General features: G+C 34.3%; 1 protein-coding gene across 3 annotated transcripts in view; it reads left to right on the top strand.

Moving 5' to 3' along the window:
- Window positions 1-19,649, top strand: part of TTC29 (tetratricopeptide repeat domain 29) — a 286,353-nt gene that overhangs the window by 25,587 nt on the left and 241,117 nt on the right. For all 3 annotated transcript variants that reach the window (XM_070385623.1, XM_070385625.1, XM_070385624.1), the window contains exon 5: window positions 15,380-15,603. In XM_070385623.1, coding sequence (XP_070241724.1) covers window positions 15,380-15,603 — 224 coding nt within the window. The remainder of the gene's footprint in view (window positions 1-15,379; window positions 15,604-19,649) is intronic.

Raw genomic sequence — 19,649 nt, 5'->3', positions numbered from 1 at the left:
TTGTCCCCAAGAATTGAAATGCCATTTCTATTAAATACTAATTTTCATGTTGTGTATACATACACATGTACATACATATTCTGTTCCACTGACTTGTCTTTTCTTGTATCAGTGCCACAACTTATTTTATTTATATAGTTTAACTATATTTTATATCTGACAGTCTCCTTCTTTGTTCCAAATGATCAGGTTTTTCTTGAACATTAAGATTTTATATGCATTTTAGAATTATCTTGCCAAGAGTCAGGAAATATCATTGAGGTTTTTATTAGGACTGCCTTGATTTTACATGTTATTTTAGGAGACTTGGTATCATTAAAATATTGAGTCCCATGTCAGCAAGAACATCCAGTTAACACTATATGGTGTTAAATAAAAGGAATGACACCAGTCGTCTTTTCAAATCCCTAACTTTAATGGAAATGATGCTAATGTATCACAAAACATTATGCTATCGGTTTGTAATAGACCCATATTATCAAGATAAAGAATTAATTTTCTAGTTTCCACTTTTCTTAATCATGAGTGAGTTTTGAACTTTACTAAATAATTTTCTAGCATCTACTGAGGTTATCATAAAGTTAAGAGATTTTCTAATTTTGAACCATTCTTAGAACTCTGGGATAAACTCTACTTATTCATTATAGTTTTAGTTTGCTATGAGATCTTTTTGATGGGGGAGTATTATTGGGGGAATTTTGTATCTAAATTATGATAATATTGAACAATAATTTTCTTTTCTTTTGCTATACAAAAAATTAGCAGTTACCATAATTAGAAAATATATTATCTATTTACTTCCTGGTACTTTGGTGACTTCTGCTTTTGTCAATTATAAAGTGGTTGTAAAATTTGTCTTGTCACATAATCAAAGTTTTTTTTGTTTTCGGATCACATTTTTTTTTCCTATTTTACTGATTTATGCATTTGCCTTTAATACTTCCCTCCCTGTCTTTTATTTGACTTCATGACATTGTTATTTATTAGAAATTTTTTCTAGCATCCTGAGCTGAAAGCTAGCTTCTTAAGTAATGTTACTCTTGTTTTCTAACAAATGCACTTAATTATAAATTTCTTTTCAAATACCATGATGGTTTCTTCCCCCAGGGTTTAATATTTAATTTTTTCTTTCAGTTCTAAATATATGAAAATTTCTACAGTGATTTCCCCTTTTGGCCATGAATAAATTAGAAATATATTTATACATTTGCAGTGTATAGTTTTTCCTTGTGGCTTTATTTATTTTTTTTTTTTTTTTGCAAGGGAGAATGCTCAGTAAATGTGCCATGTGTGATATCAGTTTATGAAATGTTTAGTGTGGCCAGTACATGATTAATTTTTATAAATATGCCATGTATGTCTGAAAAGTAAATATATATTCTCTATTTGGTAGTAGTTCTTGGATAGAAAGCAGTCAGAATCTAATTATTAGATTGAGCCTATTATTTCAATCAAGCTAGACAATTGTTAGTCAAATATTTTCCCCTCTATTTTTATAATTTTCTGGAAAAAAATGCCTTTTTTGGCTGATTTTACATATTTTGAAGTTATTAGGAGTGTTATTTGTAGCTGCCATATTTCCCAGTAAAATAATCTTTTTATTAATCTCTGATATTTGTATACCTGTTTCATTTTTTTTTTGCCCAATTTCTATTTTATTTGATACTAATAATGTATATAAGCTTTATTTTTGTTGGAATTTGTTCTATTATGTAAAAATATACAAAAGAAACAAATTGCATATTGTTCTCTGTCTTAAGGAGGTTGTAATCCCTACTTTATGTCTAACTTGTATAATTTTTTAAAAGTTTGAATTCAAGGCTATTTTATTTTCTCACAAATACTTCCTTTTGTTCTTCCAATATTCTTCATGATGTACATATTTAATTTGATATACCCTAAGCTCTTAGTTACAAGTAGGAATTTTCTGAATGTTTGAGATAGCTGCAATAAAATGAATGAAACATTCAGGAAAATAAGATATTTATATATAGATGTTGTCTGACCAAAGCTTCAGAATGATCAGTTTATTTTTTGTTTTTATTAGTTCAGTTTTTACTAAGCATAAAATGAAAAATATGTTCTGGAAGTTTAACCACTGTGAATGTACAGCTTGTAAGAAATCCTGGCTTCACTGTTTATATCTGTAATACACAACCCCTTTGCAACAGTAGTTAAGAGCCCACAGTCTGAAAGGTTTCTTCATAGGACTTACAGCATGGAAGTTATCTTTTAAACATTAAGTTTGAAAGGAGAAAATATATTCTTAATTTATTTTTTGATATGGGGAAAATTGAAATATATTTATTGAAAAAAATTAACTCCACAAAAATATTTTGAAGACATAATGAGGTCGCCAGCTGCTCTAAAATAATCAGAACTTAACATTTCTCCTCAGTTAAATTTACTCTAGATTTCTTATTCAAGAAAGAAAGAATGATAGAGCTGGAATGAGCCTAAAAAGCATTTATTTTTTGTCTGAAAAAAGAAAAGACAAAAGAAAAAGAATGTAGTTAACAGAGCCCAATGGATAGTTTGCAAGGAAAAGTTTTTTAAAGCTATTTATTTTTTTATCTCATGACAAAATATGAACTCACGAGAAGAAATGTCATAGTAAGAGAAATCGAAATACAGGTTTTGTTATTTATCCTCACGCTATCTTAATGCTCTTACATTGCTGAAAAGAGCACGGATAATGTTTTGTTTTCATTTCTAATTCATGTAATTTTCCCTTTGTAATTTAAACATGTTATATTTTTCTTTTAGATGCTTGTCATATTTATAGGCCAATGTACACTATTTTCTTGCTATCATTTTAATAGCTATTTATACATTATAAAGGGATATATGTTTGGAAGGAACAACATTAGAATATATTATGATAAAGTCACAGGTATAAGGAATTGATTGGTTTACTTTTCCCAAAGAAACCTCCTCATGCAGTTGTTTAATGTGAAAGGTTTTTCTTGAAAAGGTTAAAAAAGTTCTAATCAACTTTTGTACATTATGTAGAACTTCATTTTCTAAACTCTGCAAAAGAAAGTTTCATATTTAATGGGAAATCATGAATTATTCCATTTATTATCTACTTCCTCCTTTCAAAGACATGATCTGGATAAAAGGCGGGGTGAATAATTTCAAAAAAATACAATACATTTTTAATGGGAAGGTGCAAACTACAGATTCTCATGACTATTAGCAAGTGTAGAGGAAACAGAATTTTACTTGCAAAACTCGTCAAACTCTTGCAAAGATAAAATGCATGACATACTTTAGTTAAAAAAAAAATAGTGAGCTGAAGTTTTCTTTTTAATGCAACTTGTTGTTTTTACTAAGTTTTGTCTTTATATTCTCCAGCTTTCCATCTTTATTAAAGTTTGATTGTTTCCCTCAATATATGTGGAAAATTGATAGTTCTTTTATTTATAAAGATATGAAGATGAATAATTCAAAGAAAAGTTTTAAGTGATATTTTCTGCGACAAAATTTCCTAAATAATAGAATTTCACAAAATTTGAAGAGCAATTACAAAATTGTTTAAAAAAAAAACAAAGTGACTCTTGTATGGAGTTTTATATTAATTTAAAAATTACAAATATTAATTTAGACACAAATATGGAGTTGAACTAGCATGCCGTGTTTACACATGTGTATAGTCCATTGTTTGTAGCATGAAACTTATTTTTTCTTTTTCTCCTCTTTTCCTTATTGCCATTATAATAAGATGTAGAATCTGACAGGATTATATTATTCAGATTTTTATCATTATAACTTAATACAAAAGCTACGATTATTTTTTTAGGTTTTGTTTTTAAGCCTATATTTAATTGGATAAATAACAATATAATCAGTATATTATATATAAACTGGTTATATAATTATGTTTTGCTGTGTGGAAAGTTACAATGTAAACTGAAAAAACAAGATTTGGTATGATTTCTTCTTGGTTAGCCAGGGTGTTTGGATTCAAGTGTGATATTTCTGGGTTGGAAATATTTTCCCTGAAAATTCTTGTTAAACAGTGACCTTCATTTATATCTTTCCTTGTTTGATCTTTGGCTTAAAACATTGTTTCATTAAAAAGTCTGAATTTCTTAAAGGGGTTTGCAAATAATAAGACAATGTGTAAAGATTATGTGTGTGATTAGTCTCACATAAGGCGGTTTCTTCGGGTGTTTTTTTTTTACTGAACTGCTAAGGAAACACTTTAAAAATGGTGTTTAGGTTTTAGATTTTTTCCAGTAAAGAAAATCTTTCAGTAAAGAAAATGTGTGTGACAGCTACATGTATAAATATTTTAGTGATATTTTATATTGATTGATTGATGAATAGTTTATTCCTTCCTGATTGATGACAATCTCTGTACTTCAAATATTTGATTGAATGGAAATCATTTGAGTAAATCATTCTTACAGAGTATACACATAAAAAATACCTTTATATTATTAAGGAAATCATTTAAAGTCATTTTAAGGATTGCAGTCGGTACTGTTTGCTGAATAACCAGTTTTCCTCTGCTAAAGGGTAATACTCACCATCAAAAATACTGTTTAACATTTATTGATCTCACAAAAGTTACTGCCTTTTGTGCTAAATACCGGCTATGACATCACTGAAACTGAGAAATCATCTTTGTTCCATTCTTCACAAACAGTCCATATATCCTAAAATAAAAATCACTCATGTTGAAGTGAATTCTTACTGTGCTATTGTTGACAGAATTCTTTGCTGATCAAATTTTTTTGATATTTTAGTTTTTGTTGAAAGAATTATATTAGTAATAGTCCCATTGACTATTATGATTACATTTTTTAAAAAAGAATTAAAGGTTCAACTTAGGTTAAGTAGTTTTTTTCCAAATGGAGCTTTTCAATGTGCATATACTTTTAAAATGTTGAAAATCCAACTGTGCTAACTTTGATTATTAATAGATGAAAATTTGTATTTTCCAAAAATGTAATCAAAAATTGTGTATGTAACAGTTTCCTCTAAAGAGTCAATTTAGCAAATAGAATTGTTTAGAAAATCACAAAAAATTCTGTTCCATGACCTTTGGGGTTGGAATTTATTTTTTTCAGGTGTCAAGTACAGCCAGCTATAAAATGAATAAAAATCTGAACTGAAACAAAAGTCCTGCTATATTAATAACTATATTCTGACTTTTACTAACATTTTATGGTGATTCGTTTTTTTCAGTTTTTACAATTAAAGATGATAACACATTTATTTGACTAGTAATTCTAGTGAAATTTCCAGAAACTATAAACTTATACCTGCATTAGTGATATTTCTTTGGAATGAAGCCAAAATGTTAAATATTTTTCAGTCTTTATATAAAATTATACCAATAAAAATATATTATGGTACAATTAAGTATAGCACAATAGATACACTTTCATAATTATTTTAAAATTTTTTCTCTTAAAGTAAATACAATCAATCTATTTTACAAAGAAAATCAAGATTGTTTAATGGCTGTGATGTTACAATTCCTATTGCAAGATTAGTCACAGCTGCAATTATATTATGAGTTATTTGGTTTATTTTAAATATATGTTAAAGGTATACATAAGCTGAAGTGATTATATTATGCTCATCGTATGTTCATTTTCCTTAAAGAAGTTCTCCAAAAATGTGTAGGGGAAATTAATAATATTTATAACTAAGTATAATTGTAATATTAATTATAATGATAGATTCTTTTGTTCCAAGCATAATAAATTCTACTTTTTGAGACAGTAACATATGTATTAATACAGTCAAATTAAGTTGTATAGAAAATAAGCAGTGATTACCAGGTTATTTGTGGTTAGTGGCCATACAGAGATAGAAAATGAATATGTTTTAGAGAAATCATCATAATTTTAAAAGTGCTCTAACATGCATTTAATTTGGATTAATAAAAATGCCTTAATAAGTATGTGTATGTTTCTCTCTAGAATATGTTTTTAATTTTTCCAAGCTTAAGAATGGAATGGTTTGAAAACTGAATGTGTGATATGCCGCCTGCCCCATTTACATTTTTAACAGTTGAGTATTTGTTAACTGATCCCATAGACAGCTACATGTTTTGCTGTTACCAGATGGATGAGATAGAATGCCATGCATAACTTTACATTTATCTTCTTTGAGTGTCACCTTATTTGCATATCAATTAAAATAATATCTGTATTAAAATGGATAATGAAAGTTATCAAATTTACATGACGTGACTGCAGTTTGCAAAATATCCAGTAGATGCCCCCAGAGACCAGTCAACTCATTGGAAATCCTTGAAATTTAAAAGAAGTCTTTTTTATATTGAAACTTTTTCTCTTGCTGTATTTTGAAGTACATAGAAAATAAATTAGAAGTCCTAAAAAATTCTCAACTCCAATAGTTTATTGTGCAAAATTATATATGAGTGATAGTTATGTATTTGTAGTCCATATTAATCAACTCTAATAACTGTTAAAATCCTACATGTGCAGTATTAAGAAAAATGCTGTCAGTTTTCATTGTAAAAGCATTCTGTATGCTTTTAAAGTAAAATCATTTCAAACATAATTTTTTCTTTCTAACTCCTCTGTCTTTATATATTTACACAACTAAAGAAATGCTATATCCTTGTTTTAGCATTTTAGAAATAAGTATCCTTTTCACACACAAAAAAAACTATAAAACATACCTGTATAACATATGATTCTTATCAGTGTGTGTGTGTGAGTCAAGAAATGGATTTGTTCATCCTTCTAATTATACATAATATCTACCTTCATTGAAAAGTATGGGTAAGAATTGTGACTCACTTTATTCCACAGAAATTATATTAACTGAAGCTATTTAAGTATTAATTTGAGTCAATGTAATTATCCTGTAGGTGATTCTAATAACATTTATCCCTACAATACGAGTTTAAGACTGTTATTACTGACACATAGATAACCCAATAGTGACTTATAAATATTAACTTAGTGGAATAAAAGTATTATACTGCCTTTTGATTAGATATAACATATCTTTTGAGTTTATCTTTGTCATATTAAGTAAAAATTTTATGATCTTGTTTTAGAGTATTGAGCTTATTGAACTGCTTTTGAAATATTTTACTGAATGTGAAGCGTTACCTTGATTCAGTATTTCAGTTTGACTTATGAAAATGTTAAATTACATTAATCATAGAATAGTTGATAATGCATTTTGATTTTGAAAATCTATCTAATAGCTAGTATAAATATTTGTAAGTACAAAGAGAAGATAAATTGGCATTCTGCTCATTTGTGTTTTTCATATTCATACAGTTTCATCCTTTTGTATGTTTGTCTTACGTGTTTGTTAGTGTTACCCCATTAGACCTCACATCTCTGTGTGGGGATCACGTCTGCTCAGTTTGCTTCGCCTGGATGCTACTGGCTGTCTGCCGCCTTGTTTGAAGGAAAGGGATTCTCTCTCCGGAAGAGTCACAAAGTGGCAGCAGTGTTTTTCCCCATTCCAGCACAAACATTCATTAACACGGATGAAGAAAATGGCTTTCTTTTTTTCTTTCTTTTAACTGAAGTATATTTGATTCACAATGTCGTGTTGGTTTCAGGTATACAGCAAAGTAATTCACACACACGCATATGTGCAGATATATATATGTTTGGTTTGTTTCATTGTCCTTTCCCATATAGGTTATTACATATTATTGAGTATAGTTCTTTGTGTTATAGAGTAAGTCCTTGTTGTCTATTCTATATATAGTAGTGTGTATATGTTACTCCCAAAAGACAATGGCTTTCTAACTGGAGTCACATCATAATTGTATAATGATGTCAAAGTTCTAAACAATCAATACAGGCAACAAAAAAAATGTGTGAAGGAGGAAGAGAAAAAAAAATTAACATTATTTGATATAATCAGAGGCAGTGTGGTAAAGTGAAAAAAATTCAGAATTTGTAATCAGAGAAACCTGATTATGAAAGCCACCCTTGCCACTTATTATCATGTATGACTTTGGGCAAGCCAAAACCTCACTGAAGAGGGTTTCTTTATCTATAAAAATGGAAGTCATATTTTTAGAGTTATCGTGTGATTTAGAAATGATGTCTGACACATAGTACATGCTCTGTGAATAGTAGCTATTCAAAATGGTTTAAGGCAGAATTTAAAAATGATGTAATATCTCTGTGGCTATTTAATAGAAAGCTCTCCATTCCCAGCATCTTCACACATTCAGCTGCTAGAGAGTTATGTCAGATTGTTCATGTTTACTTTCTCCCAGTATATAGATTTTTTTTTATTGGAGTATAATTGCTTTATAATGTTGTGCTAGTTTCTGCTGAACAAGGAAGCAAATCAGCAATATGTGTACATATATCCTATCCCTCTTGGGCCTTCCTCCCACCCCTCCCATAAAGGGAAATTCTGTTGTAAATTCAAAATATTTAGAAACTCCATTGAATAATGCATTTAAATAGTAATAAAAACCCATATGAAATGCATGACCACTTAATTCCATTCTTAAAACCACTTTTCTCCAGCTGCATCCCTTAGCCCGGTTATGCCTTAAGTACCTGCAGTGGCAAAGATCTTCCTTGGGATATAGACTTTAGATGTTCAGCATATCTGTGAATGTCACAACTTCTGTTTCTATGAATGGCCTCTTCTCTGTCAAGAGGACTCTCCTCAAATTCCATAATATCGAAACTTTCCAGAAATTTTAGCAGAATTCTCAGTTTCCATCTATCAGGGTGACTTCAGGTCAATGAGATTTTTCTTATTCTGATTCTGAAAAAGGGCATATTCTAATTTAGATAAGTATTTGTTTTAATATATAAATAAAACCAAAGACTAATAACTTCATATCCAAATGAAAGAAAATAGTGAATTTGAATTCTCCTTATGTTTCTATTTGCATTTTTTAAATTCCTTTTTGTAAATCAAGTAAACTTAGCCTGTTAGGAAATGTAAAACCTGACAAATTCACATATAATAATAGAAATTGACATATATTTTTATTTTCAGATAACAAATTCATTTTAAAAACCAAAAATTATTCTGTTTAAAAGAAATGGTATGCATTAACTGCGAAGGTTTAAATAGGAACCTATTTAGTAAAGCATTAATTGCTCTTTCTGGTTCTCAAATATTAGTAATGAGGCTTTAACAATGTCATACATGTATGTGTGTATGTGTGCACAAATGTGTGTGTAAAATAGAATTGAAGTCGGAATAGTCATGTTATGCTTTCTAAATACATTCTATTTGAAATATTTTTTGCAAAGAATGGTCTTTTTAAAAAATGTACTAGAAATTTTAAAAATTGATACCAGTTATATATCATGGATGTTTGGAGCTGTCTTGAGTACCAAGACAATCCCTTCTGAATCAGTTCATGTTCTTTGGTCACAGGCGCAGAGACAGAGTCTGACTAAGTAGAGTGGAAATGATTTTATTAGAAGGATATTTGGTAACTAGCTGAATTTAGGGGGAAACCTGGCTCAGAAGAAAAGGAAACGATGTGGGACACTTGGAAGGATCTAGGTAGCCAGAACCACTTTCAATTCTTGTCAGGATGTTGCTGCCAGGTGGACTGAACTCCGAAAACCTTCTACTTCTTTGTGTTTCTTGCTTCAAGATTCAGAATGCTGGGAGAGAAGCCAGTGGCTTAATGTGGGAGGGAGTCTTTGAAATCAGGTCCCACCAAGATGGCACACGATGTGCCATTTCCAAAAATACTTCAGAGTACTGAGGATGTGGCGCTAGATGCTGAGCGGACCAAACCCAACCCGGGCACCCTCAAGGAGTGACGTTCTGCGTTTCTGTCCCAGCTGGGATGAGCACTGAGATGGCCTCCTGACACACGTTTATTTCTACTGTTTATATCAGGGGTCCCCAACCCCTAGGCCAGGAACTGGTCCCAGCTATGGCCTGTTAGGAACTGGGCCACACAGCAGGAAGTGGGCGGCAGGTGAACGAGCAAGGTTCCATCTGTATTTGTAGCCGTTCCCCATCCCTTGTATCCCCATGGTCTATGGAAAAATTGTCTTCCACAAAACTGATCCCTAGTGCCAAAAGGGTTGGGGACCACTGTTTTAAATCGATGATCTAATTTTTATTTATTTATAATTTATACACACACACACACATATATATATATTCTTTTTCAGATCCTTTTTCATTATGTTATCACAAGATGTTGAATATAGTTCCCTGTGCTACACAATAGGTCCCTGTTGCTGATCTATTTTATACACAGCAGTGTGTATCTGTTAATCCCAAACTCCTAATTTATCCCCCCCCCACCTTCTCTTTTTGATAACCATAAACTTATTCTCTATGTGTCAGGGCTTATTTGAAGCAAGGGTGGATTTCCAGCCCCCTGACCTCTCAAACTTCCTTACCATCCCCCAAACTATCTTTTGGGTACCTCTTGGATGTCCTCTTCAGGTTCCTCAAACTCAAGTTATCTGAACCCACGCTTGTTACCCTTCCCCAAACCTAGTCATCCTTTTGTGTTCCCCTCTTTAGCAAATTGGGTTTCCCAGGTGGCATGAGAGGTAATGAACCGGAGACGTAAGAGCAGGAGACATAAGAGGCATGGACTCGATCCCTGGGTTGCGAAGACCTGGAAGATGGCATGGCAACCCACTCCAGTATTCTTGCCCGAAGAATCCCCACAGACAGAGAAGCTTGGTGGGCTACAGTCCATGGGGTCACACAGTGTTGGACAATACTGAAGCAACTTAGCACACACGCATGCACTTCAGTAAATTACCAACTGCCCACGCCCAAAATCTTGTTGCCATCCTAGCTCTTCTCTTTCCATCAGTCCTAACATCCACTCAGTCACCAAGTAGTCAGTATTTTTATATCCTGAATATGTATCACATCCAGCTACTTCTCGTGTCCCTCTGCCTTAACTTCAGTTTAGTCCCATGGCCTCTCCTGTCCATAAACACCAGTGTCTCCTGTCTCTTCTCCCTGCTCCCGGTTCTACCCTCCTCCCAGCCATTCTCTTGCACCTAGTGTGAATTTCAGAGTCACAAGCTCAACGATGCTAAATTGCATCTTTATTTTTTTATATAACTTAATTTTATTTATTTTTTTATCTCATTTTTTTAATTTCAAATTTTAAATTTTATTTTGTTTTTAAACTTTATATAATTGTATTAGTTGTTAATTTTAATTCCTGGTCCTAAGCCTTGATTCTCCCTAATATAAAAATCCAACCTCGTCCCTCTTAGGTAAAGTCAGTCCAATTCAGTGATTTCTCAGGTTACTCAGATTCTTACACTCCTTCCCGTCACCCTGTGTTCCTATATAGAAACAACACAACACTGGTACCAAGAACACAGCACTGATGCCAGGTAGAAAGAAATAGGGTTACTAGGTTTAGCAAATAAAAATACAACATACACTTCAAATTTCAAAAAACTGAAATTTTTTTGGTATAAGTATTCCCATGAAATATTTGGGATACACTAATACAAAAAATCATTTGTGGTTTATCGGATATTCAAATTTTACTGCGTATCCTGCCCAGTTTTATCTGGCAAGCTCAGGAGAGGAGGTTTGTCAGAATTTACTCCCAGATCTTGATCTAGGACCTTGTGATAGACTCTAAACTTGCCTGGTATCCATTTCTCCTCTCTTATACTAACACAATTCCAGTTTCATTTGAGGCAACAGTGTGCCTCCAAACAGGCAGGATCTTTGTTTTTCTAGTCTTTGCAGCCAGGGATGGCCACGTGACACAATTCTCACCAATGGAACAAAGTGGAATTCCAATAGTAGTCACAGGAATAAAAGTATTCCCAATAATAGAGAAGGACACAGCTGATGTCACCCACCTATCCCATTTCTTCTTGGCTGGAAGGTGGACTTGATGCCTGGACTGGGGCAGCCCTCCAGTAACCAGGGACAGGCAGAAGATAATCCCTGAAGCACAGGCCTTGAACTCACCAGGCCACGGAACCAAGGCTAATAGATGCCTACCTTTGGCATCTTGTGCTGTGAGCAGCACAGACTTCTAGTTTCGAAGGCACCATGAGCCAGGTTTTCTCTTCCTTGGAACTGAATGGGTTCCTAACCTCTGGGTGCTGTCCAGGGCTCTGTCACTGATGCACTTGACTCATCCTTTTCTGTCAGCTCTTGAAATATGCTGACCTGACTCTTTCAGTAGCACCCGGTGCTGCTTACTCGCAGAGCTACAGCTGTGTCCCCATTCAGTCCCCAGTGGGCAGCACATTTTCATCCGACAGCCTTTTAGCACACATGCCCTTGCTAGGGCCAGTGACAGAGGGCAGACATCCCAGCCCCCTCTTCCCATTAACTTTGATGTCACACACGGAGGTCACCAGACAATTCACGGTCTTTGGCCCATACTGTCAAGGGGCCGTGGGACATCACACGGGCTGGTTCTGGTTTTCTTCTGCTCAGAAGCTCTCTGCAGTGACTTTTTCTGCCTTTCCATGCCCTGTGTTGGGGCGGTGGGGAGGGGAGGGACAGACACAACCTGATTCATCTTACATCTCACGCTTTTCTTCTCCACACTCTCGGCCAGAGGGCAGAAGCAAAAATCTGTGCTTGCTTCTCTCTTCTCCATTTCAAATATTTTTGGTCATCGTTTTGACAAGATGGTGGCCTTTGACTTGTGGACCTGGGAATGTGGTTTCCTTCCTCTCTTTATGGACTAGTCCTGTAACAATAGGTGCCTTGCATTGGCCACTAGGTTGAGGAGGATTGCAATTCAATTGGGAATCCACTTCCAAGTAATTTTTCTAATATATTGGGTTGGCCGAAATCTTTGAGTTTTTCCATGCAGCTTATACAAAAACCCAAAATAATTTTTTGGCCAACCCAATACAGAAAACTAAGCGCCAAAGAATGGATGCTTTTGAACTGTGGTATTGGAGAAGACTCTTGAGAGTCCCTTGGACTGCAAGGAGATCCAACCAATCCATCCTACAGGAGATCAGTCCTGGGTGTTCATTGGAGGGGCTGATGCTAAAGCTGAAACTCCAATACTTTGGCCACCTGATGTGAAGAGCTGACTCATTTGAAAAGACCCCCATTCTGGGAAAGATTGAGGGCAGGAGGAGAAGGGGATAACAGAGGATAAGATGGTTGGATGGTGTCACCAACTCAGTGGACATGGGTTTGGGTGGACTCTGGGAGTTGGTGATGGACAGGGAGGCCTGGTGGGCTGCAGTGCATGGGATCACAAAGAGTTGGACACAACTGAGCGACTGAACTGAACTGAACACAATCTCACTGAGTCATTTCCCAGACTCAAACACTTCTATGACTCTATCCCACTCCTAGCTTGGAGTCCAAACTACTTACTGTGCTCTGAGGTCTCCACAATATGGGTTCTGCCCTCCCCTTTTTTAAATTTCCCTCTTCCCACTCCCTTCCTTATCACTTTATGTATTTAGTTCTAGAGCAAAGCTGATCCACTGAGTAAAAAATTCTGGGTGTATGGCACCTAGGCATTTTTGTTTTGTTTGCTTTTTAACCCAACTCACTCTGTAGTGTGAGTCTGTTGCTGGACTTCATCATGTTTCTCAGAGAATCTTCACATACATATTTTTGCTTGCTTCTTAGAAGAATCCTGTGATATAGGTATAGCAAAGACTAATATACATATTTCACAGATGAGAAGAAGTGAAGTCCAGAAAAGTTAGGAAGAAATGGCCTGAACCTCAGGGGTTTTAATTCTAGACTGTCACCACTCCACACTGAAATGCTTATTGATAGTAATATCACATCTTGTCAGTTCTAAATATTTAATTGTCCCCTATTTAAAAATGTAAAATAATTAGTATAAAGTGATATCATTTGGCCTCTGATTACTTGCTTAATAGAATAATAGCCACCACACAGCTATTATTCCATAACCCTGTTTATTTCCTATATAGCAATGTTCATGCTCTGAAATTATTTATGATTTGTTTACTTATTTGTTGGTTGTGTTCTTCCACTAGAATATACACGTCACAAGGGTATTGACTCTATTTGATCTAGAACAGTGCCTGGCACTTAATAGGAAACTCAATAGCTATTGATTGACTAAATAAATACACTATTCAATTGTTTGAATAGTATATTTGATCTGCAAGGAGATGAGACCAGTCAATCCTAAAGGAAATCAACCCTGAATATTCATTGGAAGGACTGATGATGAAGCTGAAACTCCAATACTTTGTCCACCTAATGCAAAGAACTGACTCATTAGAAAGACCCTGATGCTGGGAAAGATTAAAGGCAGGAGGAAAAGAGGACAACAGAGGACAAGATGATTGGATGGGATCACCGATTCAATGGACATGAGACGGTGATGGACAGGGAAGCCTGGAGTGCTGCAGTCCATGGGGTTGCAAAGTGTCAGACACGACTGAGCGACTGAAAAACAACAATAACAACTTTCAATTGTCATTTTATCTCTTTGAATATGATTTATTATTGTTAGAAGTGAAGTAGTAATCTAACAAGTCATTAACTTAATCCTAACTGAAAATAATTTAAAAAATATATTTAGCAAGAGATATCCATAAACTCTTTCTGCATAAATGAATGAGTGAATGAACCTTCATAACATACCAGGAAGCCACTTAATAGAGCTTTGTTTTTATATTCAATGACACATTTAAATTTTGTTTGCCTTACTGGCTTTTTGTGTTGTTTTGGTGGGAGGCTAACTTACTAAGTATTTTTGGATATTGTCAATTACTATGGTCTGAATGTTGTGTTCCTAAAATTCATATATTGAAATCCCATTCCCTGAAAGTGTAGGTAGATGGGGTTTTTAAAAGGTGATTAGGTCATGAGGGTGGGGCACTCATGAATAGGATTAGCGCTCTTATAAAAGAGGCTCTAGAGAGTTCTCCAGCTTCTTACATTATGTGAGGACACAACTAGAAAGTTCAGGCTATGAACCAGGAGGGGCAACCTTCCTGGAGCCTTGATCTTAGACTTCTGGCCTCCAGAACTGTGAGCAATAAATTTCAGTTGTTTACAAGCTACTCAGTTAGTGGTATTCTGTTGTTGTTCAGTCGCTCAGTCGTGTCTGACTCTTTGCGACCCTATGGACTACATACTCTGCTACATCAGCCCAAATGGACTGAGACATCCATCAACTAGCTTATTTGTCCTTATCAAAGGGAGCTCAGCTCTGGAACTGATATATTTATAATGTAATTTCCCTAAAATTATTATATTTAGATAGCTCTTGGCATCTTTCATTAAACTGGAGTTGTTCAATTGTAAGTGTTTGAGGTCAAGATAGCTTCAGCCCTTTCACGGAGGGAAAAAAAAATGGCATCGTGATCCAACCTTTAATTATTATAGGATCAAAAAAATCAAAAGATTTGAAGGATTAAAATAACGAGTTCAGTGTTCTGATTCTTATTCCCAGTTACCGGAACTCGTACACTAAGAACGTCTGTGTGGAGATGCTGCGGGATGGTTATCATAAGTCCTTTACCGAGTTCTTCGCTCTGACAGAGAAGTGGGATGCCCTGAGGGAGGCTGCGAGGGTCCGATCCCTCTCCTGGGCACAGAGACCCCTGGAAGAGCAGCCCGACAAGCTGGATCACTTCTACTACTACCTGACCAGGGCTGAGACAGCTGAAAGGAAAGGTACGTGGAGGGGTTTGGGGAAGCAGCACCGCCAAAACCAGAACAGGGAGCACCTGAGGGCAAGTTCCCAATTGCTTCATATGTGAATTTAAGACATTAGGACACCTTGGCACAATTCAGCCTAGTCAACTAAGCATCTTCATGGAATGGACAGTAGAGAATGCTGGCTCACAAGAGGGCCCAGACACATGGCCATCCTGGTGATGTCACTCTAAGCCTGGGTAGACAGTAAACAGCACCTACTAACATCTCCAGGGCTTCCCAATGTATTAAAATCTTTGGTATCAGTAATTATACGTCTTTATATAGTTTTTTTTCTTTATACGTAATCTGAATATTGACTTTCACTGAGGAGCCCTTTGCAGAGTATTGTAATTTGCCAATTAAACTTATTTTCTAGTATTTATAGAATGGAATTTGAAGGTTTTATCCTTAAGTTCTATGCTTAAGATTTCTATCAGACAATTTTTATTAGTGAATTGTGAGGAGACAGGAAAAGTCTGTAATCCACAATTGTGAATAAAATTGCTAATTTTTTATCTTCCATCACATCATCTCTCATTAATTCCTTTTTTGATATTGTAAATTTTTCCAGAAGATCAATATGTTTCAAGTATTAAAGAAAATATTTTGCTCTCTACTACAGTTATAGTGATGTCATTGTCATAAGCATTTCTTAGTTACATGTCCAGAATTGGTCATTTTTTACAATCAAAAGAAAGGAAATCCCCAAACTTGGCATATACATTTGCTATTCTCAATTGTCTTCTTCTTTGACTTTTTTTGTGTGAAAATACCGTTGGACTCCAAAAGAGAGAAGCTTTAAGCTCCACCATGAAAATGTCTCATTTCATTGTTCAGTACGATACATAAGTGAACTTGTGTGTGTGTGTGTGTGTGTGTGTATGTGTAGATAAGAGGTGATTCTTTGTATAATGAAAACATTTAACTACAGAATTGACTTTGAAAAGAGTCCTTTGGTGAATTTTAAAATGTGATTTACATATAAGTTCTCAAGAAATTAACTGCTTTAAATTTTAAAATGCTATTGTAAAAAAACTTATTTTCTAGGTTGGCCCCAAATTCTGAGGTGATATTTACACTGAAAATAGAATTGATCAAGATAAAATTTGTTCATAAGTCATTTTTTTCAAGTTGAATTAATTTGATTCACTAAACATTTTAAATAGAAGCATTCATTTTAGTAGCATAATAGCATAAATTTAGGCCAAATACATCAGTAGTCATAAAGTATCATAAAAGAAACTTATAAAGCATTTTATAATTACAAAGAAACTAGAGTGCTAAATAATCTATTTGAAGGTAGAAAACTTTTACTTTATAATACTTTATTTGAAAAAGTAACTATATTATATATAAATTAAAATGATTCTCAATCCCCCAAATTTAAAAAGTCCAAGCTTCATAATAGCCAGTGTCTTACACACATGTACAAGTAGTAAAATATTTTTATTACTGAGTACTTTGTCACATGTTCATAGTAACTAAGGTTCTATTTGATAAATGAAATAAAATTACTTCTTGCTCAGAACAACTCTTCTGTAGGGTTATTGACTTCAAAATGCTGTGGCTTTTGCCTGGTTAAAATACAAAAAGTTAAAATTATTGCAAAAAAAAACATTATTGGAAATACATCAGTTGAAGGACAAGTAAACATTTATATGCTTCTTTAAATAGAAATGTGTAATTTTTTCACATTCAACACATGAACTTTATAGGATAAAAACTGTGATTTAAGAATGTCCTAGAAAGTAGTGCAGGGAATATGTACAGAAACTCTTATTAACTTGAATTAATTCTAAATCTTAAAACCCATGTATACCACACACTTAATCTAGAATACAGAAATCTGTTCCTGGATGATTTCACCCCATATGGTTGTGAAATCTGAGACAATTATCTAGAAGCAGCGTCGTATCTCTGAGTATTCTCATTGCTTCTCATTGGAAAGACCATCACTCTAGGGTCACAATGAAGTTCATTTAATCAAAGCTATGGCACTAACAATAGTCATCTCGGGTCAGTTCTGTCTCTTGAGACTCACAAAGCAGAAACCTAGAGTTATTTAAATTACTTTTCAAAATATCACTTTCTGTTTTATAGCAAAGAAGTGTTTAAAGGAAGCCAATCATTCTTTTTGGATTATTTTCCATTTGTTACAAAGTATTTCTTTGTCCCTGATATCATTCTTATATGACCCAATGTGAGTCATCTCTGTACCATCTGTAACATGATTAGGGCCTGGTGCCCCATGGGGCTGAGGAAGAGATGGCAATAATGGTAATGGGTAACCGAATCAATAGATAATTCAAACATTATTTACACTTGACTTTAAATTATTGTCAAGGGTTAAGCAGCAATTTTTTTCTCTAATAACATTTATTTAAGATACCCAAAGTATGTTTTACTCAAGCAGAGTCCCACTGGATGTTTATACAGTTTATGTAAAGAAAAACAAAAGTGAGTGTCTGGTGAAATAAGTTTGAGAAACAACCATGTGAATTAACATATACAAAGCAGGTTGGTTTGTTGCAGGACTTATCAGAGCCTTTGACATATTAATGAGCTGTGTGTTTCACTGAAAGAGAGAAATTAGTAGGAGCATTTTCCAAATTTATTTCATCATGAGATCTCCTTTTAAGGTAGCACAGTGAATATCAGTCTAAAGAATAAATCAACAATAAAATTGATTTTCATCTTATTAATATAGCTGCTGATAATTTGAGGAAATGTTGTGCAAGCAAGGAGAAAAGACTGCTTAGAATATAAAGGGTATAAACCATGTATTTGGATTATTCAAAGGTTCAAAACTTTCAATTTTTCCATAGAAGAATAGCTTAGCTGACAAGTAGTCTTTAAATATGTAATCTAAATAGCTTCTAAGCAAAACCAAAAACTTTATCAAATGTTGGAAATAATTTTCTATTAAAGCTTAATTACTGAAAAATGGAAAATTATTTTAGGTTTGCATATATATTTTTTAAAAGCTCTTTGTATGACTTTTTAAAATGGAAGATATGAAATGTTTTATTTACAGGTTTTAAAAATAGCAGCTCTCTAATCACTATGTATGTGGGTTTCCCTGGTGGTTCAGATGGTAAAGAGTCTGCCTGCAGTGCGGGAGACCAGCGTTCGATCCCTGGGTTGGGAAGATCCTCTGGAGAAGGAAATGGAAACCCACTCCAGTATTCTTGCCTGGAAGATCCCATGGGTGAAGGAGCCTGGCAGGCTACAATCCATGGGGTCATAAAGAGTTGGACACAACTGAGCGACTTCACTTTCACTTTCAATCACTATATATGAGAAAGAATATAAAATATTACAAAATAGACTTTAATGCTCTATTCATATTAGGCACGGGTCCAGATGGAAAGATAAAGCACAAGAGAAGCCAGTTCTGAAATGAGAGTATTTGTTTTAAATAAATTGCTCAGGGTTTTACCCCCTACTTTTCACCTAAGCTATTGCCTATTGTGAATAACCTTAAAAGGCAGAAAGTCTCTGCAGAATCTCCAGTTCCTTCAAAACTGGGGAATAGGGAGAATGTATTTTAACTTTAATTTTTAGTTCTAAAACTTAACTTTGAGATAAATCTTAATTTCCTATGGAATTATGAAGCAGCGATTTTCCAGGGGGCATAGTGACAAAGAATCCACCCACCGATGTAGGAGACGCAAAAGACGTGGGTTAGATCCCTGGGTCAAGAAGATCTAGAGGAGGAAATGGCAACCCACTTTAGTATTCTTGGGCTTCCCTTGTGGCTCAGCTGGTAAAGAATCTGCCTGCAATGTGGAAGACCTGGGTTTGATCCCTGGGTTGGAAAAATCCCCTGGAGAAGGGAAAGGCTACCCACTCCATTATTCTGGCCTGGAGAATTCCATGGACTGTATAGTCCAAGGGGTTGCGAAGAGTTGGACATGACTGAGCGACTTTCACTTCACATTTTCCAGTATTCTTGCCTGGAAAATTTCCATGGACAGAGGAGCCTGGCAGGCTGCATGGGTTTGCAAAGAGTTGGACACAAC

Source organism: Bos mutus, chromosome 17 (genome assembly GCF_027580195.1).
Source record: "Bos mutus isolate GX-2022 chromosome 17, NWIPB_WYAK_1.1, whole genome shotgun sequence".
NCBI lineage: Eukaryota > Metazoa > Chordata > Mammalia > Artiodactyla > Bovidae > Bos > Bos mutus.
Note: the sequence above shows the minus strand (reverse complement) of the source record. Positions and strands in the feature narration are given on the sequence as shown.